The 25,827-nt window shown below is 47.0% G+C and overlaps 1 protein-coding gene and 1 pseudogene across 1 annotated transcript in view; one reads left to right on the plus strand and one right to left on the minus strand.

Annotated features, from left to right (window-relative positions):
- Positions 1-19,461: 19,461 nt before the first annotated feature.
- On the plus strand, positions 19,462-20,405 carry LOC110550941 (voltage-dependent anion-selective channel protein 1-like; annotated as a pseudogene).
- A 4,098-nt stretch (positions 20,406-24,503) lies between these two features.
- Gch1 (GTP cyclohydrolase 1) overlaps positions 24,504-25,827 on the minus strand; it is a 30,841-nt gene continuing 29,517 nt past the window's right edge. Inside the window, exon 6 of the mRNA XM_021641251.2 lies at positions 24,504-24,785. Coding sequence (XP_021496926.1) covers positions 24,659-24,785 — 127 coding nt within the window. The 3' untranslated portion in view covers positions 24,504-24,658. The remainder of the gene's footprint in view (positions 24,786-25,827) is intronic.

Raw genomic sequence — 25,827 nt, forward strand, 5'->3', positions numbered from 1 at the left:
ACACATACACACACACGACAAAAGGAATGATGCACAAGGTTGGTTGGTTGGTTTTTAAGTTCTGGGTTTTCGGGAGATGGTTCAGTAAGAAAAAGGGGTTCCGGGCAAGTGTGAAGCCCAGAGTTTGGGTCTCCAGAGCCCACACCGCCAGGCATGCACGGTGCCCCCCTTGTAACCCCAGTTCTTCAAGACAGTGACAAGATCACCAGAGCAAGATGGCCAGCTACACTACACAATTGGCACACATGGGCTCAAGGGAGACCCTGTGTCTATGTATGAAGCGGAAATCAATGTAGAAAGACATCGTCCTCAACTTCTATTACGTGTCCACCCACACATGTACAAGTCCACACATGGGAACACGCACACACAGAACATACACATTTGAAAATAAATTCTAGAGTTAGCAAAATGGTTCATCAGGTAAAGGTGCTCGCTGCAAAGCATGACAACCTGAGTTGGACCCCCTGACCCCGCAGAGCAGAAGAGAATTAACACCTACAAGGCGCTCTCCGACCCTCCCCCAACATGCACACCAGGGTGCATACATGCCACCCACCCACCCGGATTAAATAGTCAATGAAGGGCTGAACTTCAACATCAAGAAGAAAAGCCATGGGTGGTCATCACGTCAATTGCTTATAATGACAAAGAAAAAGACGCCTTGAGCGTCACATAGGCTAAATAGACTAGAACCTTCCGTATCACGCATGACAGGCAATCAAAATAATGATGTAGACTTATTTAATGACATGGAAAATGTTGCTTATAGTACAATACCAAATGAAAACATCGGTTTATAAAATAGGTTAATCACACTTTTTTTCAAGACAGGCTTTCTCTGTGTAGCCTGGGCTATCCTGGAACTCGGTCTGTAGAACAGGCTGGCCTCAGACTTACAGAGATCCATCTGCACCTGCCTCCCAAATGCTGGGGTTCAAGGCATGCACCACCACAGCCCAGCAAGTTCCACTTTTAGAAAGCTACGTATATGTGAGAAACACGTGTGCATTGGAAACAGATGTTTCAGAGACTGATGACTATCAGTCAGTTAAGAGTGGGTGCAGAGGGTATGTGTGTGTGGAGGGGGGGGTGGGGGGGTGAGAGGAAAAGAGAGAGAGACGGGACCTCGTGTGATCTAGGCATCAAACTTACTATGTAGCTGAGGTTGACTTTGAACCCCTGATCCTCTTGCTTCTGCCTCCCACCTGCTGGCACTACTACGTGAACCGCCACACCTAGCTTTATTTTTATTTTATTTTATTTTATTTTATTTTATTTTATTTTATTTTATTTTATTTTATTTTATTTGGAGTCTCCTTTACTTTCAACTTTCCCACTTTGAGTGTTCAAAAATTTTGATCAGAATTTTACACTCTTGTTATCTAATGCCCTTCACGGTCAGACCTGCATATCTGAGGCTCTCACCAGCCTTCATTCTGCGGGAAATGAAGGAGGATGGGAGTTTTAGACCTATCCAGGACATTTCAAGTTGGTAGAGATGAAAACAAGTCTGGTTGGAGTGGGACTGTCTCAAGATCACCTCCACGCTCTGTAGAGTAAAGATTGGGACTTGTGGGCCAAATTGCTGATAACTACCAGCTGATGGAGCTCAGATCTGACCTGGTCTGGGCAAGACAAATACAGCCTCAGCATGTACATATATACATATATACATGTATACACATATATACATGTATACACATATGTACATTTGTGCATATGCATGTATGTACATGTGCATGTACACATATATATGTATGTATGTATGGCATGTTCCTATAAGCCCCGTAGCACGGCACTCAACCTGCCTGAGTCATGAAAAATAATCTTCAATATCATAAACAAGATGTGATTAAAGACGCATATAATGTAGTTGGTAAAATCCTTGCCTGGTATGCACAAAACCCCGTGTTCAGTCTGAGTAAACGCATGCAGTGGTTTACACCCATCATTTATCCTCGGCTAGCATAGTTGCAGGCCAGCCTCAGCTGCGCGAGACTCTCTCAAATAGCAAAATAAGGAGTCAGAAAGATGGCTCGGCCAGTAGAAGTGCTTGACTTGAAAGCATGCAGCCCCAAATCCAGGTATCCGGCACACGGCACACCGAGGAAGCCACTGGTGCTGGAGAGGCGGAGCCAGGCAGAGTCCCATCCCCTGGGGCTCACTGGCCAGCCAGGCTGGCTCCGGCTTCAGGGAGAGAGCCTAGCTCAAAGAACAAGGCAAAAAGTGCTGAGGAAGAGGACACCTGACAGTGACCTCTGGCCTACGCACACACAACCACCTCATGCACACCTACATGCACTCATAGACATATACAATACACACACACACACACACACACTAAAATGTAAGAGAGGCAGGATTTTATTTTCCCAGGAGCCTTGGTTAGATACATTAACTTTCCCCCCAGGGAATTGAGCTAGAAAGACCCATGGACCCCATGCCCTGAGTTCTTACTACCTGTGAACTATAATTCCTGGGGCCACAGAAGAGCCATACTGGGAGAAGGACGCGCACCCTAAAATTCAGCCTTCAGTGTTCAAGTGGCCAGTCAGCTCCTGTCCCACATCCTGAAGCTGTAGCCTTACATTCTGGACTCGGTGCCCGCAAGGAGTCAAGCCCTAAAACTGGACACAGAGGGTCTGACTAGTGAGCGAGAAGGGGGGAAAGAAAGCCATTCTCAAAACCAGCTCAGTGCTTCCGGTGGCTGGGGCCCCTGAAGGGCAGGGGGAGGGGTGGAGAAAGGCCCTAAAATGTCCTCATTCCCTGGTGTCGAATTTTGTGGGGTTTTTTGTTTTGTTTTTTGGAAGAAAGGCTCAGGAGACACAACATTGACTCAGCAAACACCTCTGGGATGCCAGGGGAGGGACCCAGAGGTAGACTGGACCCTGGCCCTCCCAGGTCAGAGCCCAGGGTACAGGGATGGCAGGACGGGTGCCTCTGATCTTCTCCCGTTTCTGTTGGCCATAAGATGGAGATGATGGATACGTGTCACATACAAACCCTCGCACAAGCACGTGCACACACACACATCTAGGGGAAAAAAACAACCCTCCAGCTCTTGCTTATAACCAAATTATCCCATTTCCTGGCCTTAAAAAAGAACAGCAGGTTTCCTTAGAAGATTTGAACCTTATTAGCCACAGTGGGGAACGACGCTCTAATGGGGCCTGACGGTCCCAGCCTCGGGTGTCTGTGTGTGCTGCCGTATTACTTAGCAACACCGTGGCCGTTTAGGTTTAATTTCCTAGCCTGCCTGATAAGGAGGCTGCAAATGTAATTTGTGAGGCTGCAAGCTGGGCAAACTCGCAGGGCTATTAGCTGAGTCACTGCGTGCGCGGCCGCTGTGGCCGGCTCTGCGGAAGAAGAGAGACGAGCTCTGATCTGCTGGGTGTGACATGGCTGAGGCAGACACGCTTTCCCAGGTGTGAGGAGCTAGCTTCACTCCCCGCTCCCCTGTTGGCTGGGTTGCTGCCATCATTCACTAAGGGAAGCTTCGCTCCCCTCTCAAACCCTGTCACAACCATCTTCTCGCTCTCTGGACACTGCCCGAAAGCTCAAAGCTTGGTGAGCACAGACAGCAAAGGTAATGACTGCAATAGAATGGTAGAATAGCTGTAATGGCAGCAACAGTAGTATTTTGAGCACTCGGTGAGCACTACGCCGGCACTTTACATAAACCATCTCTGGTGTCCTCCAGGCACGCCCAGAACACGGGCATTGCCATGACTCTTAGTTTCCACTGAGGCAGACGGGGCTCAGGGTGACAACCAGCTGTAAGACAATAGAGAGCAGGGGACGCGGTTGCCCTCTGAACAGAGCATGGCCTGCCTGAGGACCATCACTCAGCACCTACCAGCACAGCCAAGCCTCTCCCCGTTCGCCAAGGATCAGGGTACAAAACCATCTGAGCTGGATAATTCGGTTATTTCATAATACCTTCAGAACCAAGCCCAACATGTCTGCCAGCCAGATACCCCCCCCACACATGTGTACATGTCTGCCAGCCAGATACCCCCCACACATGTGTACATGTCTGCCAGCAGATACATCCCACACACACACATGTATACATGTCTGCAAGCAGATACACCCCACACACACACATGTGTACATGTCTGCCAACCAGATCCACCCCACATACACATGTGTACATGTCTGCCAGCAGACACACCCCACACACACATGTGTACATGTCTGCCAGCAGACACACCCCACACACACATGTGTACATGTCTGCCAGCAGACACACCCCACACACACATGTGTACATGTCTGCCAGCCAGATACCCCCCCACATGTGTACATATCAGCCAGCCAGATACACACACACACACACACACACACACACACACACACACACACACGTGTACATGTCTGCCAGCCAGATCCACCCCGCAAACACCCGTGTGCAGTCCTCTCATTAAAACAAGCGAGCGTGTTCACCAGAAGACCGCTTCCTCCTGTGAGCATCTGGGGCCCCGCCCTCTGAGCATCCTCCCCTCAGAGCACCCCATCCTCCCTTCAGAGCACCCCATCCTCCCTTCAGAGCACCCCACCCTCCCTTCAGAGCACCTTATCCTTCCCCTCAGAGCACCCCATCCTCCCCTCAGAGCACCCCATCCTCCCCTCAGAGCACCCCATCCTCCCTTCAGAGCACCTTATCCTTCCCTCAGAGCACCCCATCCTCCCCTCAGAGCACCCCATCCTCCCCTCAGAGCACCCCATCCTTCAGAGCACCCCACCCTTCCCCTCAGAGCACCCCACCCTCCCCTCAGAGCACCCCATCCTCCCTTCAGTGCACCCCATCCTTCAGAGCACCCCATCCTCCCCTCAGAGCACCCCATCCTCCCCTCAGTGCACCCCATCCTCCCTTCAGTGCACCCCATCCTCCCCTCAGTGCACCCCATCCTCCCTTCAGTGCACCCCATCCTCCCCTCAGTGCACCCCATCCTCCCCTCAGAGCACCCCATCCTCCCCTCAGAGCACCCCATCCTCCCTTCAGAGCACCTTATCCTTCCCCTCAGAGCACCCCATCCTCCCTTCAGAGCACCCCATCCTCCCCTCAGTGCACCCCATCCTCCCCTCAGAGCACCCCATCCTCCCCTCAGAGCACCCCATCCTCCCTTCAGAGCACCCCATCCTCCCCTCAGAGCACCCCATCCTCCCCTCAGAGCACCCCATCCTCCCCTCAGAGCACCCCATCCTTCAGAGCACCCCACCCTCCCTTCAGAGCACCCCATCCTCCCTTCAGAGCACCCCATCCTCCCCTCAGTGCACCCCATCCTCCCTTCAGAGCACCCCATCCTCCCTTCAGAGCACCCCATCCTCCCTTCAGAGCACCCCATCCTCCCCTCAGAGCACCCCATCCTCCCTTCAGAGCACCCCATCCTCCCCTCAGAGCACCCCATCCTCCCCTCAGTGCACCCCATCCTCCCTTCAGAGCACCCCATCCTCCCTTCAGAGCACCCCATCCTCCCTTCAGAGCACCCCATCCTTCAGAGCACCCCATCCTCCCTTCAGAGCACCCCACCCTCCCTTCAGAGCACCCCATCCTCCCTTCAGAGCACCCCATCCTTCAGAGCACCCCATCCTCCCTTCAGAGCACCCCACCCTCCCTTCAGAGCACCCCATCCTCCCTTCAGAGCACCCCATCCTCCCTTCAGAGCACCCCACCCTCCCAGTTGTTTCAGGCAAGATGTTTTCTTTAACTTTTCATTGGTTCTTTTTGAAGCTCACATCAGGCACCCCAACCCCACTCACCTCCTCCCCCCTTGTACCTGCCCTCCACCCTTGCAGTCTCGGCCCCGACAGAAAGAAAATGTCATTGCGGAAGCTGTAGAGTGCCCCAGTGTGTCCCACAGTACCCCCTTTTGTCCACAGTTCTCTGCTTGCAGATGGTCATGAAATGACGCGTTGGTCTGGCTCGAGGCCTCTGGCTTCTGCTGCTCTATCAGCACTGGATCCTCACAGGAACCTCTCAGGTATCCCGTTGTTGCTCTGTGTCATGGACCTGTCGGACTGGCCTCTTTACACACTCGAGCAGTTCACTGATGGGGTCAATGTTGAGGTGGACAGCGCAAAGCCCTGGGCCTGGACCAGGGAGGCATCCGAGCTGGTCAGCCCACCAGCTCCCCCACACCCCCCACCAGGGCCAGCTCTCCCGGCTGGCCCATCCAATGCTGCCTCCAGCAAGGGGCAGAGCCACTCTGAGGACCTCGGGCCAGCTCTTCTGCCTGCCATAGGTAGCAGGAGACGAGAGGGAGACACCTCTCCATCATCCCTGCCACCACATGGAAGGCAAGGGCAGGGCCAGCTCACCTGCGACTCCTGCAAGCAGGGCTCCGCTGCACTTCCTGGGAAATGCATGGGGTAAGCCAAGATTCTTAATACCGTGTCTCCCTCTCTCATAGCTCATGCGCAAGCTCTCACAGGATCCCAGCTGCTCTGTCCTTTACACGGAGCCACATTGGTCTGTTCCTCACATTTCCGATGTGACTGCCTTGCTTCAAGCCAGCATCAGCCCTGGCCTGGAGCTCATAAGCCAAGAGCTATGCCTACCTTCTCCCCTTCTCTGCTCTGTCCCTATTGAACCCTTCTGGTCCCGGTTCTCTGCTCAGTGTTATTTGCTGCACCCATCCTGTGGAGTCAAAGTTGGTGTGTTAAACCCCACCTGCAGAGACGCATCTTTCCTGTGCCCTAGACATGTTGCTTCCTCACGGCTGTGGTCATTCACCCAGCGCATTCCAGCCCCAGGCCCTAGATACTCCCTGCTCCCCTGCAAACGTTCATTATGTGTCCTCTTGGCTCCTGTCATCTTGTTCCGTTCAGTCTCCACTAGAAAGAGTTTCCTGGACAATTTCAGCACACAGCATCTCCCTCCTACCCTTCCCGCCTCGTCCCACCACCTCCACTAATCCCTGCCTGTCTCTTGGTTCATATTATCCCTCTTCCAACCACAGCACAAAAGTAGGGAGTTGGATTTCTTCTCTGCTGTCTTCCTGGTACCTAAGAGCAGGCCTGGTGCCTACACACGGTTCCTTAGGTATTTGTTGTCTAAATGAGACAGTGCATGTTCCCATGGGATGCTCTGCTATACTCCCTGAGGATGGCGCACACATTGTCTTCATCCTCGTATGTTCCTGAGACACGAGAGGCCTGTCCTCTGCTGTCATCGCCACCGCCTCCACCACAGCCACTTCCTAGCAGAATGAGCTCAGTGTTTGATGTGGGATGGCTCACCAGCTGATTCATCAGGACAAGGAACTGCTGAGTCGCCCAGTAACTTGTGATCTCTGTGTGTGTTCCTTGCCCTGGATGAACTGAAAAACAGCTCAGTCACGATGCTGATTAATTTCATAATTAGCCTTGATGACTCATAGAGGTTTTGTGGGAGGGGAGAAGATGTTAATCCTTGATTATAGAACTAGATGAAGGTGCTTTGCTCATTTATCCATAGAATGTGTATGTCCTTGTTGCCCTTATCTTTATACTTTTACTTGAACATTTATGTACTATGGTTGTTTGCATGGGAATGGACCCCATAGAATCATGTGTTTAAATACTTGGTTGTTGTAGTAAATTAAAAAATGCTGTTGGCCTATATAATGTTATTTATTATTAGCCCTAAGATTATCACAGTGTCACAAATTAACCCGCTGTCACAAATAATAAGACACAGACACCTGATACATTTATAATTGCCTTATTTACCTTGGGCCAGGCAGATATTTTACCTACACTGTCTCAAGACTCTCACCATCTATCTTCCAGCCCCACCCAATGCCATCCACCTTAATCCTCCTCATCTGGTCCACCTTTCATCCATAATCCCATAGTACTTGCTTTTATTCTTCATCTGGGCCTTGTCACACCATTATTGGAGTCTTTTTTTTTTTGGCCCACATGGTTTCTTCTCCACACTAACCCATCATGCCATCCTCCTTTCTCCTCTCTTCCTGTCTATCTCTTTCCCATGATTCTCTTGATCCTGAAGTCCAAGAACCTTAGCCATGCTTGTCCCATTCTGCCCTGCCCAGACATAGGCCATTTAGGTATGTCAACCAAATGTCTTAGGCAGGTTTACAAAACAAGGAGAGCCAGCATTAGAACAACCCCTGACACTTGGTCCCTGGTTGGTGAAATTTTGGGGGAAGGATTAAGAGGTGTGGCCTTGTTAGAAGAGGTGTGTCACTGGGGTAGGTCTTGAGGTTTCAAAGATCTCACCATTCCCAGCATGCTGCTCTCTGCCTCCTGCTCATAGTTTGAGATGTAGTTCTCAACTGCTCCTGCCACCGTGCCTTTGCTCCATTTTCATGGACTCTAACTCTGGAACTGTAAGCCCAATTAAATGCTTTGTTTTATAAGTTGACTTGGTCATGTGTTTTATGATAATAGAAAGTAACTAATGCTTATACCATAGGAAGGTAGATGCAATCCAGCCTTAGTATTTCTTTCACATAAGCAGAGACATTTTTTCAATGGACTATCTAAGGTCCTCAAAAAATTTCTAGAAAAGCTGGGCACAGTAGCACATGCCTGTAATCCCAGCACTCAGGAGGCAGAGGCAGGGTGATCTCTATGTGTTTGAGGCCAGCCTGGTCTACAAATCAAGTCCAGGACAGAGAAATCCTGTCTCAAACAAACAAACAAAAATTCTCGACAGAGCAGTGGTTGGGCACAGGTTCCACGGATGTCAGGTTTTCCTGCAGGCAGCGTGGTGTGGTCAGCTCTGCATAGTCTAGGCTGCCCCTCTGTGTAGAGCAGGACCCACCTTAGTAATTGTATGTGACATCCTAGATGGTGCTCTTCTTGGCCACTAAATTCCGTGTAACCAAGAAGGTAAATCAAGGTATCAGGATGTCCCTTCTCAGTGCTGAAGCTCACTCACAAAGAGCCCAGCAAGATACATGCTTGCAAAGAGGAGGAAAGAGCTTCCATCTGATGTCAGCACTATAGCTGATAGAAAAAGCTAGGAGGGTTGACAGTGATGAAGCCATTTTTCAAGGGTACAGGAGAGTGATACAACTGGAAATCTGTTATCTGCTGAAGAACCCAGGATGTGAAGAGGGAGTTTTCATTTGACTCCTGCTCTCTCAGAATCCTTTCATTGTCAATAGCTCTTGGGTTGATGCACTTCTTCATGGATGCTGATATGGGAGTGTCCTTCACCAGAGACCTCATGGTTGCTGCTCCTTCTCACCCTCAGCTCCTCTTCTGAAGATGTGGCAAAGTGTCATCAGGGGAGTGTCCACTCCAGCCTGCCTGCTTCCCCAACCTAAGAGGGAAGATTCTTTTTTCTGAAGAGACACAAATCAAGGGACATAATATAGGAATACAATAGAGAAAGGAGGGGGACAGAAGAAGGTGAGTGTTCAGAGGAGTCTGCATTATGCAGAGGGACGTTTGGGGGTAGGTGGGTGCATGTTAAAGGTAAAAGGCCAAGGCATTTTTGTGATTTATGAGATGGGATACCTGTCATAGACTTCAAGACATCTAAGCCAGAGTGATAACAGCAGGATGGCAGAATCAGAAGCCCCGATCCTCTTTTTACCTCACAAACACACCAATTCAGTTCCCAGATAAGTGTCCTTAGCAAGAACTGAAAGCTAATTGAGATGGTGAATGCAAAATCAGACACACTAAAAGCTGGTGAGGAGATGCTCTACCCCAGCACACAGCCACCCAGGTAGGAAGGCTCCCTACCTCTCTGCTTTTCCAACAGCAAGAAAGCAGTCTCTTCACGCATCTAGAGCTCCAGTTTCTCTGAGAAGACCAGAGGTCTAGCTTCTGTCTCACCAGGCTTCAGTTACACAGGTTTAAAACAATCTAGACTCCAGGCGCTAGAGTCTAGGGGAAAAGAAAGACAGCAGTTTGGATAGGAAGAAGCCATGGATTTTCCTCTATGCTCAGCCCAGAGTGGTGGACAATAATTATTTAACTAATTAATTAAAAATAAAAACCCCAGTTATCAGCTTCTCTCTGAGAAGGAAAATAATCAAGCCATGCAACCAGTGCCTCCATTTGTTCAGGGATCTGTCTTGCGAGTGCTGAGTTCTGGAGGGCCTGACACTCTAGTCACACAGAGGAAGCAGTTTGACTGTGGCTAAAATGGCCTCCTCTGTCATGCCCGCTCAACACACAACAAAGAGACAAAACGATAGCTGCCTACTCTGCCCTAGGAAAGGACGGTGTTGCAGAGGACCCCAGAGTCCCTGGCCAGGTTGATGTCTGGTCATGTTATTTCTCGTGAACAGTGGAAGCTGGGAGAGGTGCCTGCTTTGTCTAAAGCATAGACACCAGCATGGGAAGCCAATGAAATTACACAGACAGGTGAAGTTTTCTACTCTATCTGCTTTGGAGGGGATTTTGTTTGTTTGTTTGTTTGTTTGTTTGTTTGTTTGTTTGTTGAGACAGAGTCTCTACATAGCTCTGCCTGTCCGAGAACTATAAGACCAGACTGACCTCAAATTCACAGAGATGTGCTTATCTCTGCACCCTGGGTGCTGGGGTTAAAGGCATGCACTACCACACCCAGCAACAAGGTAAGATTTTCAACAAAGACATGGAGAGAATCAAAATGTATCAAACATAAAAATGGAGCTGAAGCAGATAAAATACTTGAATTGAAATTTTCACTAGAGAGGTTCAACAGACCAGATCAAGCAGCGGGGAAAAGAACCTATCGATGCAAACATACATCTCTAAGAATGATTCAGTCAGGGAAACAAGGAGGAAAAGGATGGAAAGAAACGGAGAAAACTGAAGGTATTTAGGAGATACTAGTACATTTTCTGATTTAGGAGATACTAGTACATTCTCTGATTATGAACACATAATCAGAGAATTAAGACAAAATGTTCTAAGAGTTTACTCATAGAAACCTCCCTGCATCTGAGAAAAGAGAATGTCCATATCTAAAAATCCCAAAATAGATGAATACAAAAATAAAATCTGCTTTTCTCTGTGGAAACACATTGTAATCAAACTGTCAAAGACAGAAATTTGAAAGCAACAAGCTACAAATGCCTTGTCACCCTGAGATCCAAGAGCTGTTCAATAGTGTGTTAATTTTTATGGATTTTAAAATTGTTCTATTTTCCTGTGCTATTCTTCAGTTTCATCCCTTGGTGGCCAGAAAAGGCTCTTGGTTTAGCTTTAATCTCAACTTGTTCAGACTTGTTTTGTGACCTAACCTAGGTTCTAGCCTGAGGAGCTTCCCTTCTTCACGTTCTGTGAGACAAGAAACTGTTCTGTGAGACACTAGTCAAATTTTCATCAGAAACTTTATAAGCAAGAAGCGAGCAAGATCATTATGTCAAAGTGCTAGATAAAAAAACACAACAACTACAACAAACAAAGCAAAACATCAACAAAACCCCTGTAACATAAGAATGCTATGCTCAGAAGAAAGTATTCTTCAAAGATGAGAGGGAGCTAGGGAGATGACTTTGTGGGTAAAATTCTTGCTACGTCAGCATGAGGGCCAGAGTTCAGACTCCCAACACCCACGTAAAGCAAGGCACAGCCATGAGCATCTCTAGTCCTAGCACCGGGGAGGCCGCGGATCCCACAAACTCACTGACCAGCCAGCCAGGCCTAACTGGGGACCCCAAATTCTGTGGTGAGAAACTGTCAAAAAACCAAAACAACAACAGCAATAAAAACCCTGTCTGGAAAGCAATCAAGGGAAACACGCAGTCCACCTCTGACCTCCACATGTACACAATATGTACATGTGCACGGACCCACACACAGTGAAGACTTTCCTAACCACCAGGCTTGCCTTGTAGTCTTGAGCCTAAAGGGAATTCTTCAAGTTGAAAGGATGTTACCCAGTAACACACCCGCATGGGAAAGCACTAAACCCGTTAACACAGGAAAACATGTAGACACATACAAATATGCTATCACAGCAATGGAAAGCACTAGACCCGTTAACACAGGAAAACATGTAGACACATACAGAATATGCTATCACAGCAATGGAAAGCACTAAGCCCACTAACACAGGAAAATACGTAGACACATACAGAACATGCTATTATGGTAACGGGGGTGAGGACAGCACTGTTTGTTGGATAATAAAAACCAAAATAAAAATAGATATATCCAAGGATGTTAAAGATACCTACTACCACTACATGTAAATTACTAAATCAATAAAAGATATCATTTTGCAGGTAGGTGTAGCTACATTGCCACCAGTTGGCGGGATACTGTTATAATATATTTTATGTGCATATCAAGCAAATACCTGGAGAAGGTATACAAAAAGAAAAGAACTGAAGCTCATTGTTTTAGCCCTCTGGAAAGACAAAGCATGGATATGTCATTATTTGCTTTTCTCATTGCTATGACAAAACAAGATAGAAATGATTTATTTTGACTCTCAGTGTCAGAGAGATTTCAGTTCATCAGAGCGGAAAGGCATGGCAGAGTGCGATAGGATGTGGTAGAGGCTTGTTCACATGATGTGAAGAGAAAAGAGAGAAAGTATGCTAGAAGAAGAGTATGTATAGCGCTTGTTTGTCTCATTGCTGGGACCAAAAACCTGGCAAGAAGCATGATTTGTTTGGGGTCAGAGTTTAAGAAGGGAACCAGTTCAAAGGCTGGCAGGAGTGTGGGGAAACTGGCCACATTACCTCCACAGTCAGAAAACAGGGAGCACTGAATGCTGGAACTCAGTTCATCTTCTGCTCTTTAGTTAGCCTAAGGATCAGCCACGGGATGGTGATGCCCACATTCAAGCTGGGTGTTCTCTGCCATAGTAACTCTTTCTAGAGATACCTAGACAGACACACTCAAAAGTGTGCTTTTGCGGCAACCTTAATCCCCTCAAACTGACCATGAAGATTAACAATCACAACCCCACCCAACACATCATTGATATCGTAACATTCCACCCCACTCCTGGTCCCAAAAGTCTCAGTTCCGTCTCCTAATGCAAAATCCATTCAGCCCATCCATAAAAGTCGTTGTAGTCTTTAATAGCCCAACACTGTTCAAGTCTCTTTTGAGGCTTAATGCAATCTATTAACTGTGAATGATTATTTTTATTAAAAAAAATTATGGTGCTAGAGAGATGGCTCAACAGTTAAGAGCACAGGCTGCTCTTCCGGAGGAGCTGGGTTTCACTCCCAGGATCCACATGGCAGCCAACAACTGCCTGCAACTTCAGTTCCAGGGAATCTGACAAGGTCTTCTGGTCTCCATGGGTACTGCATGCATGTGGGGTACAAACATACATTCAGACAAAATATCCACACACACTTTTTCATCTTAAAAAAGGAAAGTAATAACGAAAATAAATCACATGCTTTTTATATGCAGTGGCACAGAATAAACATTTTCATTTAAAAAAGGAGAAAGGAGGGCATAAAAATTTATTAGTAAAAACATTAAATTCCATGTCCACTAAACTCCATGTCCAATACCTGGAGCGATGGTCTGGGCTTTAACAGTGTGGACAACCAGGAACACGCAGCTCTTTTCCTGCAACTTGCAAAACCTCTCTCTTGGGCTGGCTTCGCCCTGTGCCTGCAAATCCCACCACAGTCCTGGGGTTTCCACTGAAGCTTCGGCATCACCTTTACTGCTCCACACAATGGCTGCCACTGCCAGAGACCCAGCCCTGCCACACATTGCCTGTTCCCAGTGGCTCTCTGGAACCATGGCACGAGACTCCTCCACCTCACCTGTGTACCTTTCATGCTTTCAGAACCAGGACTATGTGGACAATGCCACCAAGTTTTGCTGCCAGCGAAAAACGCAACGTGGTAGCCTTAGACCAAGGTGGAAGTGGCCTTTGTGTGTCTGCTCCCAAGCAGAGGACAATTTTTTCAACTGAATTCTCAGTTCTCAGTTCTGGGTCTCTCATTTCAAATTCATTTTCATTTTTACAAGTTGGAGGGTGTGATGGGTAGGGTCTTGCCTTTGAGGCACTTTTCTCAAAGCTTTAGGTTTCTCTTTAATGGGTTAAATCCCTCTAACAACTGCTGCTAGATTTGTACCTACCTTTGTCTGTAGCTTTAAACCCTATCTATCCTTTCTCCGACAAATGGCACAATTTCCATGTCTTTATGTTCCACTTGTTGCTCTTTCTCACTGTGGACCTGGAGAACAGGGATCGGGATGCAGCTCGAATGTCCTGTCGTGAAAAATTTCCTCTGCCAACACACAAATGTGTTCCTTTTTAATTCAGTCTCACTCAGATTCTTAGGATGCTGGCAGAATGCAGCCACAGAGTTGGCCAGAATGTAGCACAAATGGCCTCTAGCCCAGTTCTTGATAGAATTCTTGTTCCCCTTTGTAATCTCATGAGTTGGGCCTCCACTGCCCACATTTCTCTCAGCCTCTAGCCTTCCAAAGCCCTGTTAATCTCTGCTTCAGTGTTCTAAGGCTTTTCTAGCTAGAAGTTCCAAACTCTTTCACTTTCCTCCCACAGACTAGTTCTGAAGGTCTAAGAACCACATGGCTGGCACTGGAGAGATGGCTCAGTGGTTAAGAGCACTGTCTGCTCCTCCGAAGGTCTTGAGTTCAATTCCCAGCAACCACGTGGTGGCTTATAACCATCTATAGAGAGATCTGGTGCCCTCTTCTGGCCTGCTGGCTCACATGCAGGCAGAACACTGTCTTTAAAAAAATTACAACTTTAAAAAAAAGAACCACATAGTCTAGTTTATCATAGCTATGACCCAATCCTGGTACCAATTTCCTGTATGTTACTTTGCTCGTTGCTGTGCTAAAATGTCCAACAACAAGCAACTTAAGGACTCATTTTAGCTCACAGCTTAGGAAGGATAATAGTTCATCAGTGAAAGCACGGTGTCAGGAATGTGAGGCAGATGCTCACACTGCAAGCACCGTCAGAAGCAGAAGAGATGAATTCTGGCGTTTAGCTCACCTTCCCACTTTCATTCTGCCTGAGACCTTGGGAAGATGCTGCCTACACCCCGCTCAGGGGGAGACCTCTCTGCTCAGCTAAACCTTTCTAGAAATACTGTCATGAGAACATTCAGAGTATGTTTCCATGGAAATTCTAAATCTTGTCAAATCAACACCAAGATAATCATCACAGCATAAACAACATTCAAAATCCTCCTCCTGTTAACCTAATTGGCCAGCCAGACCCCACTCCAAAGACCCCACCACCTTTAAATTATCACCACGGGCAGGTGACTAAGAACTCAAAAGATGAGCCTGTTGGGGACATTTCAAATGCAGAGAGGTTGGAGTGGGATTGTGAGGAACTGTTCATGTAATTATGGAGGATGAGGGGGCCTATGATCTGCTCCACACAAGCTTCAAACACCGGTGATCTAACGCTGAGGACGTGAGAGCCAGAGTAGAGATGGAAAAGCACATCCCAGCTCAGAGCAACAGCAAGCAGAGGACGTTAGCGGTCACTTCTTCCTCCTTTTGCCATGTCCTCTTTCCCAGTGGATTAGATGATAACCAAGCACGGTGGGGAAGAAAAGCTGCTTATTTAGACCACCAGCTCACACATCCTCACAGACATACCCCAAGCCAGTTTATCGTGAGCATTCTACGACCCATTAAAATTAACACATACAATTAACCACCATGGCTGGGCGCAGTGGCGCACACCTGTAATCCCAGCACTCAGGGAGGCAGAGGCAGGTGGATCTTCGTGAGTTCAAGGTCAGCCTGGTCTACAAAGCAAGTCCAGAACAGCCAAGGCTACACAAAGAAACCCTGTGTTGAAAAACACAAATAATAATAACAACAAGCAAGTATACCAACGATAAAACCTACAAAATGCACAACAGGAGAAGTCGGACAAAAGGACCATCTGATGAATAACAGAGAGTTAACAAAACAGCAATAACAAATCCTTCCCCATCAATAATCACCTCAAATGTAAGTGGACTACCAGACACTTTCCAGAAAAAGGTTGCTAGTCTCTGCTCTAGAGTACTCAAAGCCTGTGAGTTACAGAGAAGTGAAGATGCAAAAATCCAGGCAAGAGAAGATTTTCGCTTTTTTTTTTTTTTTCTTTTGAGATAAGGTTTCTCTGTGTAGCCTTGGCTATCCTGGACTCATAGACCAGAGCAGCCTTGAACTCACGGAGACCCGCCTGCCTCTGCCTATCTGAGTGCTGGCGTGTGCCGCCATGCCCAGCTAAGATTTTTACTTTTAACAAAGTACATACACTCGACTTGTTGCTGTTGCTGTTCAAGCACAGGTGTATATAGGGTCGACACATGAATGCAGACGCCCTTGGCGATCAGAGGAGGGCACTGAGCTTCTGGAGCTGCAGTTCTGGGTGGCTGTGTGCCGCTGCAATGGGTTCAGCTCCTCTGGAACAGTGGTGTGGGTTCCTGACTGCTGAAACATCCCTCCAGCCCCAGGGTTGGTGTTTGATGTGATGCTCACTATGTCTCCTAAGCTGGCCTCCAATTCATAGTGTAGCCCTCACCTAGTCTTGGACTATAAATGGCCCCAGTTAGCCTCCAACTGCGGCAATCCTCTTGCCTCCTGAGTGCTAGGATCACAGATTCCTGACTTTTCATCATCAAAGAGTGACACAGAAACCGTGTCTAACTGAAGGGCCCTTTGTCTCACATGGCCCCACTCCTCGCTGAAAAAGACATGTACCCGTGAGACTTTCAGCGCCCCCCCCCGCCCCCAGTTACTTAGCCACAAACTACCCTGCAGCTGCTCTTCCGGGCTGATCAGTCTGGATGCCATCCAGGCAGTGTTGTGACAGATGAGGATGGACCTCACATCTGTCCCCCCAAGATAATGGACATCTCAGTCTCCAGTCAGCTCAGTGACTGGTTTCACTACAGTGTGTGTGTTTCTCCCAGCAAGCATAATGCAGTCCCAGAGAACTCTCTGTCTTCTCCTTTTGTTCTTTTCTGCGCACTTCTCCTTGTAGCAAAACTGTGAGAAGTTCTAGCTCTCCAGCTACTATCTTCCCTGGCCGTACTACTCTGCAAACTATCAGAGCAATTATGGATCTGCAAAGCAGATCATGCAACCCAGATGTCTCTCTAAAAATGAACAGCCTCAACCACTGTCTGTTTGGAGAACACCTTGTCTAGATCCTCCCCTGGCCTTCGCTCCAGTCCCTGAAAGTAAGAGAACAGCAGGAAGGCCAGGCTTTCCAGTCCGCATGCTCTTATACACAAAATGATGGATGCCTCGAGGAGTTCTCAGTGAGAACCAGCCGAGCTCCTGCCCTACCTCAGGACTTTGCTTGCCATGAGGCAAAGGGTAAGGTGATGGTGGATTGGGAACTAATCTACGCTTGCCAGAAGGACACTAAAAACTAATTCAAACCCCATCAGATCATTGCACACACTTTGGGTTTAAAACTGACTTATAAACAAAAATTTTAAAATACCACAATAAGTAACCACATACACAGGAGTCACTTTTATACACAGGCACGCACACACACACACACACACACACACACACACACACACACATATATATATATATATATATATATATATATAGAGAGAGAGAGAGAGAGAGAGAGAGAGAGAGAATAAATTTTAAAAAGTCCCAAAAGTAAAATTGTTGAAACAACGTGTATGTATCCTTTTGTTTGACTGGTTGGTTGGTTGGTTTTTAGTTTGTCGAGACAGGGTTTCTCTGTGTAGCCTTGGCTGTCTTGGGCTCCCTTTGTACACTAACCGGCCTCAAACTCACAGAGATCTCCCTCTTCCTCCCTGAGTGCTGGGATTATGCAGCCAACTGAATATATGCTGTTGTTTTTTTTAATAGTGTGTATATACAGCATAGGTAAAGGGGACCTTCACCACATTGTATTAAGGCGTGTCTCTGTATATTTGATTGTTAATTGGTTATTATCATTGCTACTGAGGAATCTCCTATCTCAGTATTGTGTAAAAATATCTCTAATTGGTTAACAAGAAAGCTGAAGAGCCTATGATGGGCAGAGGAAACAGTAGGTGGGACTTCCTCTTCCAGTCTTGGTGGTGGGGGTCTGAGGAAGACAGAGAGAAGGTCACCATGAGGAGGAGGTCTCCATGGAGGAGTTAATGGAGCAAAGGTGGCTGGGGTGAGACGAGAGGACAGGGCACATGTCTGGGAAGTGGGCCAGGCTAACCTAGAATAGATCCATAACTGCCCAGTTATGGTGCTTGAAGCTTATTGATAAATGTAAGCAGCAGGTTCCCGTCTCATTATATGGGAGCTAGAGCTGGCTTAGAAAAGAACCTTCAATCCCAACATACCTACCTGCCTACATACATACATACATACATGTGTGTATAAAGACACTTTCAGGCTCAGATCGTCTTTGTGCATACTCCATCTATAATTTCTTTGTAAAATGTGTGTGACCACATGATTAAAATTAAAGCGTATCTTCAATGCATTTTGTGAATTAATTCCTCAGGTTAACTGGGGACTGACTCACCCTAAATTAAATATTGGCTCACAAGGCAGTGGTACGCACTACAATTCTAGCACTCAGGAAGTGAGGGTAGGAGGGTCAGAAGTTCACGGTCATCCTCAGCTACCAGCGAATTCGAGGCCAGCCTGAGCTGCACCTAAACTTGCCTAAAGAGAAGAGAACGAAAGGAAGGGAGGAGGAAGAGTTAATCAGCTGGAATGTCATTGGTGGAACATACTTGGCAAAAGCCTGGCCTGGACCTGGTGTGCGTGTGGGATGTGCTTAGTGTGTGTGTGCAGCATGCACGAGGCACTAGCTGTGATTTTCAGCACCACAAAAGGCAATGCACATGTATTGCCTCACCCCACCCCAGCAGTGTTTCTAAAACATGCAGCAGCTTTGTTAAAACAGAAGGCCACATGCTATTGCATTTGGCAGCTTCAGTGATTTGATTTTCACTGAAAACAGTCTCTGAGTATTGGACAACTAGAGAGGTGAAGCATCTGTCCCTTTCCTCGCACTCCGGAAGCAGATCTGAAGGTCCGTGATCCAGAACCTTAACATAAAGTTCAACATTGCCAGTATCCTCTGAGACAGGACAGAGAGACACAGAAAAGTGTGGGGATGCAGGAAAAGAAGCCCCTCACCCAGGCTTCCAGAAAGAAGCCTCTCACCTGCTGAGAATCAGGAAATAACACACAAAAACAATGTTTGCTTACAGCCTTTCTTCTTTTCTGCCGGAAGGCTATGTAATCTTCTGTGAAATGTCACCTGAGACCATATTAATGGTGAAAGCACACGCCCTAAATGCCTTCTGCAATCCTGGTGCCTCCTGCTTTTACCTTATCTGATAGCCGTATTAATCCCATCCCTGGTACCTCAGGAGACACACTAATCTCATTTCTCAAAAAGGGGGTGGGGTGGACTTTCTTCCGACCCTTTGAAGTATGACTGGAGAGCCACCCAAATGGATATTCGGCTGACAATTCTCCGAGAAGACTCATTCTCTCAGACATCCAACTTTCTTCCTGAAGCCTTTCTATTAAACCTCATTCTTAAAACCCATGTCAAGAACGGCTTTGAAGACTCTCCAGCTCTACTTCACAGTGGTTCACCCCAAAATTCTTTTCTGCACCCAGCGCTCCCAGGCTCCTCTCCTCCCCGAGGTAGCCGCTCCTGCCATGGCCACCTCCGAGAAAACGGTTGTGTCTCCCACGGATGCTGATCTTCGCAAGTCCGCCAGGAACGTCTTCACCAAGTGCTTCAGCTTTGGCTTAATAAAATCTGACTTGAAAACAAAGTCCGAAAATGGATTGGAGTTTGCCAGCTCAGGTCCACCATACAGAGACCACGCAAGTGTCAGCCAAGGACAGGTGGACCAGGCCGGGCTGATGTTTACAGGGAAGTAGACACCGAAAGTACCTAGGGCACCAAGATCACCGTGGAGGACCAGCTTGCGTGTGCACTGAAGCTGACCTTTGACTCATCCTTCTTGCCTAACACTGGGGAAAAATGCTGAAATCAGGACAAGGTAAAAGAGGGAACATATCGGCCTAGGCTGTGACGTGGACTTTGACCTCACTTGGCCTACGGGGGTCTATGAGGGCTGGCTGGCTGGCTACCAGATGAATTTTGAGACTGTGAGGTTCCAAGTGACACAGAGCAACTTGGCAGTTGGCTGCAAGATGGACAAATTCCGGCTTCATACTAATGTAAACAATGGGACAGAGTTTGGTGGCTCCATTTGCCGGAAGGTGAACAAGAAGTTGGATTCGGCTCTCCATCTCCCCTGGACAGCAGGAAACAGTAACACTCTCTTTGGAATAGCGGCCAAGTATCAGGTCGACCCTGATGCCAGCTTTTTGGCCAAAAACTCTGGCCTGGTTGGCTTAGGGTACGCTAAGACCCTGAAGCCAGGCATCAAACTGACCCTGTCAGCTCTGCTGGATGGCAAGAATGTCAATGCGGTGGCCACAAGCTTAGCCCAGGACTGGAACTTCAAGCATAAATATTGTACAGTTGTTAATTTTAAACTATTTTGCAGCATAGCTACCTTCAAAATTTAGTGTACTTTTCATGTTCTATGCTGGGGATGGGAGGACTGATAAATCCCACGCTAACCTCCAGGCTAACGATGACTTGCTGTCAAGGTGTTTAACCCCATCCCAGACAGGGTCCTTCAGCTGTGGGTGTGGGTTGGAGGAGCCCCTGTAGGGTGCCAGGCTGCGAGTGCAAGCTGGGAGTGTGTGGGGCCTTTGTAAGTCTGTCCCCAGTCCCCAGACGAAACTGGGACTTCCTGAGCACCAAACCCTGGTGTCCCGATGCTGGGAAGCATGTGCACACCTGTGTGAAAGGGGCTCTGTAGACAGATGCGTGCCCTGTCCCCACCCAGCCCATCAGTTACTGGTTTGCAGCTAAAGGAGTCTTCGGGGAGTGGCTTCCCGTCTCTTTTGTGCCGTGTTAGGGTGGAGAGTGTGGGATGATGGAGCCAGTCACTCGGGCCTTAGTTCTTTCTTGTGTTGTGCTGTGGTTTTCTTTTCTTTCTTAACTCATTGTTTGCTTTTTGGTTTGTTTGTCTGTTTGATGCCGTTGTACCCTTGTGAAATAGCATCCATTTTTTCCAGCTCTGTGCTGGTGGTAATTGTAGTCACACCTGACAAGAGGGCTGTGAACTGCCTTCTGTTGGAGCCTCGCTGCTCTAGAATTTAAGCAGTTTAATGAGTACATTATAGAGTGTTCCATTTTGTGTGGAATTAGCTCCTCCCCTTCAAATGCTGTAATTAACATCACTTAAAATAAAACTTGAATATTGAAACCTCAAAAAAATACCACAAAAAACCTTTTCTGCAGCAAAGCCAAGGATCCTGTTTTTGCCTGAGTTGGGGGTCCCCAAAAGATTAAAGGAGATTCCCACATTTGTAGGGGGAAAAATGCAGGCAGGATCTGGCTGCCAGCCTTCCTGGCATACTGTGCTTCTAAAAAGCATGGCACCCTCTGCTCCTGAGTATTCCCAGAAGTCAGAACACAGGTAGCCTGCACTCCCCACATCTTTTTCCATGCCTCTTCCTCATAGACACCCCATCCTGGTGGCATGAGAGCTGGGTGCTAACCAATCACAGTAAAGAGGCTTCCAGGATCTAAGGGGTTGCTGAGTGTGCAATAAGCAGCCGCTGTTCCCTGAAGCTGTCTCTGGAGCGGCTCATCCCATGCCCTTTGTTCACAAAGGGGCATTGCCACCCTAAACAGAGCTACAAAGATACCAAGGAAGGGGAGAGAAAGCCATGTGGACCTTAGTGTCTCCAAGGCTATGTGGATAGTTACGTCAAGAAAGATGGGGCAGAGACTGGAGGTCCAGACATTAACGTCTGACTCTAAAAGAACTTTAAAGCAGTTTGGGAAAAGCTAAGGCAAGTTAGAAGCACACAGGGATTAATCATTATAAATTGGGGGAGCATGAGAAATGTGTGTTTTGTGTAATTCTTTACTTCTTACCCATCCGTAATTTATTCTGAGGTAAATAAAAGTAAAATAATGTCTGGGTGAAATTGCTTGAAGTCACCCAATGTTTTTATATATTATTTACATAATAAATAAAAAAAAACAAATATTAAAAGTACTTACTTCTGGGTCATACAGTTTAGTCACTAGTATTTTCTTTTCTCCTAACTCAGTTTTAAGTTTTCCATGATGAATCAAGGGTGGGAGCTAAGATGTGTTTAGAAAAGTCAGACCAGAGAAATGAATTACTCATACACAGGTAATTGCTGCACTGATTGTATTAATCTGGAGACCATCTCTGAAGGGGCAATTTACCTTTAAACCTATCAACTGAGTTATTGCAGGCGCTCCTAATGGCCTTAACTGGATGAGGGCACCCTTCCACTCCTCCACAATAATCCACATACGGCTCTCTGTCCACACTGCCCAGAATGAAGGAACTCACTTGAATAATCAAGGGTTTTTGTTTGTTTGTTTGTTGTAGGCTACGGAGTCATTCTCGGTAGAGTACGGTTCAACTGGTGAAGGCTGAGCCCCTCCCCTGGAGAGAACAATGTGGAGACCCTGAGTAAGAGGGCACACTCTGGCACAGAGCAGGAAAAAAAGCCATGGAGACCCTCTGTACCTCACTTTTGGTTTTGCCCTAAGGAGAGCAAACCCCTTCTGTTTCCTGCCCCTCACCATTTCCTTCCTCGACAGCATCCATACAGAAGCAGTGGCTGTCCCAGGAGGCTGCAGCTCCCTGAGACCTCTCCATCCCAGTACCCAGCTGTTGTTGGTAAGAGTTAGTAACATTCCAACCATACATCAAAGAGAAACTGTCAAAAGACATCGCATTATCGTTGAGCTGTGTGCTCTATCACTTTACTGGAGGAAGAAAGCCTTCATGGAGGGTATTTTAGCTAAGCAGAACTAAAAAAAAGAAAAAAAAATCAAATTAGGTGATTGAAAAAGAAATGTTCACAAGAATAAAATTATAACACTTTAATCATTTAAATAGAAACAACTTCAGCAATATACATACACATACAGAAAATCCAAACCATGTAATTGAACAGTATATTTAAATACACCAAATTCTTTTTAAAAATCCCCCAAATGGACTTGGTGTCATGGATGTGAAAAGGTAATTTTGAAGCACAGACCAGAGTGAAACAGACAAGGTTGTTTACAGACACTGAGGAGACGATAGCCTTTGTCTAGAGAATGATCCAACAGTCACTCAGACGGAATACAAATGATCACCCAAGAAAGACCAAGGTACATCTAACCATTTCTTTGGTCCACTAAGTCAAGTCACACTGGTTTTATTCTACTTTAAAATACCAAACATGAGTTAAGTACTTAGCATCCTACCTAGAAATGTTGAAATAGCAATTGGGCTAACATTGCTATCAGGTCACATCCCCAAGGGAACTCAAAATCAACCTGACTATACTTTAGAAACTCTAAATATAGACAGTACTAGGGAAGAGTAGAGATAAAAAAATAAAAAACAGCTCTTGCTTCACCATGATGAGTATCTAAGAGGCAGTGATACAGTTAAAGAGGAATCCATTTACAGAGCACTCTACCAGCCAGTGAGAGAATCCTTCCTGGAACAGCTGTGTCCGTGTTTGTCAGGGAAGCAAGAATTGCTGTGACTTTACTCAGCCCCAGAGAGACTATTTAAAGTGGTAATAAGCCACCCATTCTGGACAGCTACTGTGTACTGGACACACCCAAGACAGGACACACCCAAGAAGGGATCTAGACCCAAATCCCTGGTGTATCTTCACAGACACTGACAGCACAGCAGCGTGCAAACCTCCCTCTGCCCGTTCTAGCTCCTTCTAGTTCAGAGGGGCTGGAAGTCTGCACAGCTGGAAAGACAGGCAGTTTCAAAAGATCCTGAAAATAATTAGAAAAATACTTCATAAGAGTTTTGAAAATGCTCTGAAACATCTCCTTGGAATAGACAAAGTAAACTCCCAAGAACTTCTAACAGAAAATCAGCGACGTGCAGAGTTGGCACTTACTTAAGTAATGGCTTTCTTCAAAGATGGCAAAAGTAGCTACACTCCAAATGGCAGGATAGTCATCAAGGCAGAGTCAACCCTCTACCTCCGTGTATGAGAATAAACTCATGAGTAATTTGAGAAAAAACTCAAACATCTCCAGGAAGCCAATCCCTCTACTCAGATTGTAAAACATAGAAGGTGAAAATGCGCCTTTTTAACTCACACCATTAAAGACAGATATCCCACCAGCTTCCCTCATAGAGTAGCACTATAGCTGGACGGTTAATAAATATGTCAAGAATAAAATGTCCCGTTCACAAACGCAGGAATGCTGTCTGTGGGTCTATTGCTCTCTGTACATCCACTGTCTCCACGCTTCCTTCAGCGTTATACTCTGTCCACTGGAGGCAGAAAAAGCACAGTGGCCACAGCTCCTTGAATCCCCAGTGCCCTCTGCTAATGAGTCAATAATGATTTCAAGCAAACGCATGAGTTTTCCTCCTTCCCAGCATCCTCGGGGAATCTGAGCAGCAGCAGTCGTGTTTGGAAGCAGCAGTTCACTTTAACCTCACCACTAAAAAGGTGGCAAGAAGAAAGCAGGCTCATCCTTTAGTTGATTACTTTTATTTGACATATCTATAAATAATTATTAAATAAAATTCATGGTGAGAAATAAAGTTCACAAGTATACCAATTGAAACTGGAATGCACGATTGAGACAGATAATGGCAGTGGTAGCAAGGCCTGCAAACCAGGCAGAAGTTCAGCTCCGGATGAGGGTGAGGAACTCCTCCCGAGTCTTTGGGTCTTCCCGGAACACGCCCAGCATGGTGCTGGTGACAGTCTTGCTGTTCATCTTCTGCACGCCTCGCATTACCATGCACATGTGTCTGTAAAACAAGACGACGGAGCTGGCTTAAAGGCAGAAGACAGGGCTGTCCTATTCCCAGTTAGACAAAAAGCAGGGCAAAGACTAATCCTGGTTCAGAGTCACCAAAGCATGTCAACGTTCCTTTTCAAACATTAAACTTTCTCTTTCTTCCTGGGTGAAGAAGCTCGTAAGTGCTTTGTTTTTTTTTTCAAATTTGAAGCAAGCTTTATTAAATACTTATTACTGGCCAACAGGTAGGCTTTGGTCAGGACCCCCCTCTGGAATCTCTCAGCTGAATAGCTGCATCTAAGTCCTAAATTAAAGCAACTCAGAGCATGCTTGACCCACACTCAGGATCAGGACCGTACTGTGCCAAGAAAGTGTCCAGAGAGATACCCCAGGACATCGATCTTGCCAGCAGAATGCAGGTAGAAGGGTCAGTGAGTCTAAGCAGCATGGTAAAGGCAGGCAGCACACGCTGGGCTGAGCTGGGTGGGGCTGTCCGTGTGGAGAGAGCTGTCTACACACTACATGTGATTCCCACAGCTCACGCTAACGTCAGGCGTGTGTGGAGAGCACCACATGAGGTGAAGGCAGACACAGGTTCTCACTCTGATGGGGGATATAATAGTCACTCAGGACAGAACAGCGCTTCCCAGAGGCCAAAAGCACTGAGCCAGAGGGCGGGTTTGAAGTTGCCACTAGAGGTCTACACAGCTGTAAGACTCCGCGCTGCACCTCATCAGCAGTGATTGAAAACTGTAAAATAATTGTCCTTTCAAAAAACAGCATCTCCAGTGTGTCCTTTGTACCAACCATTCCTTTCTTTTTTCTATTTGGCAAATGTGCACTCACAAAAAAGCTAAGGAAACAGACAAGACACAAAAGTGCTGACCGCACACACAGAATTCTGCAATGATGCATGTGACTCCCAGGAGCTCCAAGGTTCTCACAAGAGGGAAAGCAGAAACTAGGGGCTGGAGAGACGGCTCAGGAGTGAGAAGAACACCAAATGACCGAATTCGGTTCCCAGGACCCATTTCAGCAGGCTCACAACTGCC

This window comes from Meriones unguiculatus, chromosome 9, assembly GCF_030254825.1.
Source record: "Meriones unguiculatus strain TT.TT164.6M chromosome 9, Bangor_MerUng_6.1, whole genome shotgun sequence".
Classification (NCBI taxonomy): Eukaryota; Metazoa; Chordata; class Mammalia; order Rodentia; family Muridae; genus Meriones; species Meriones unguiculatus.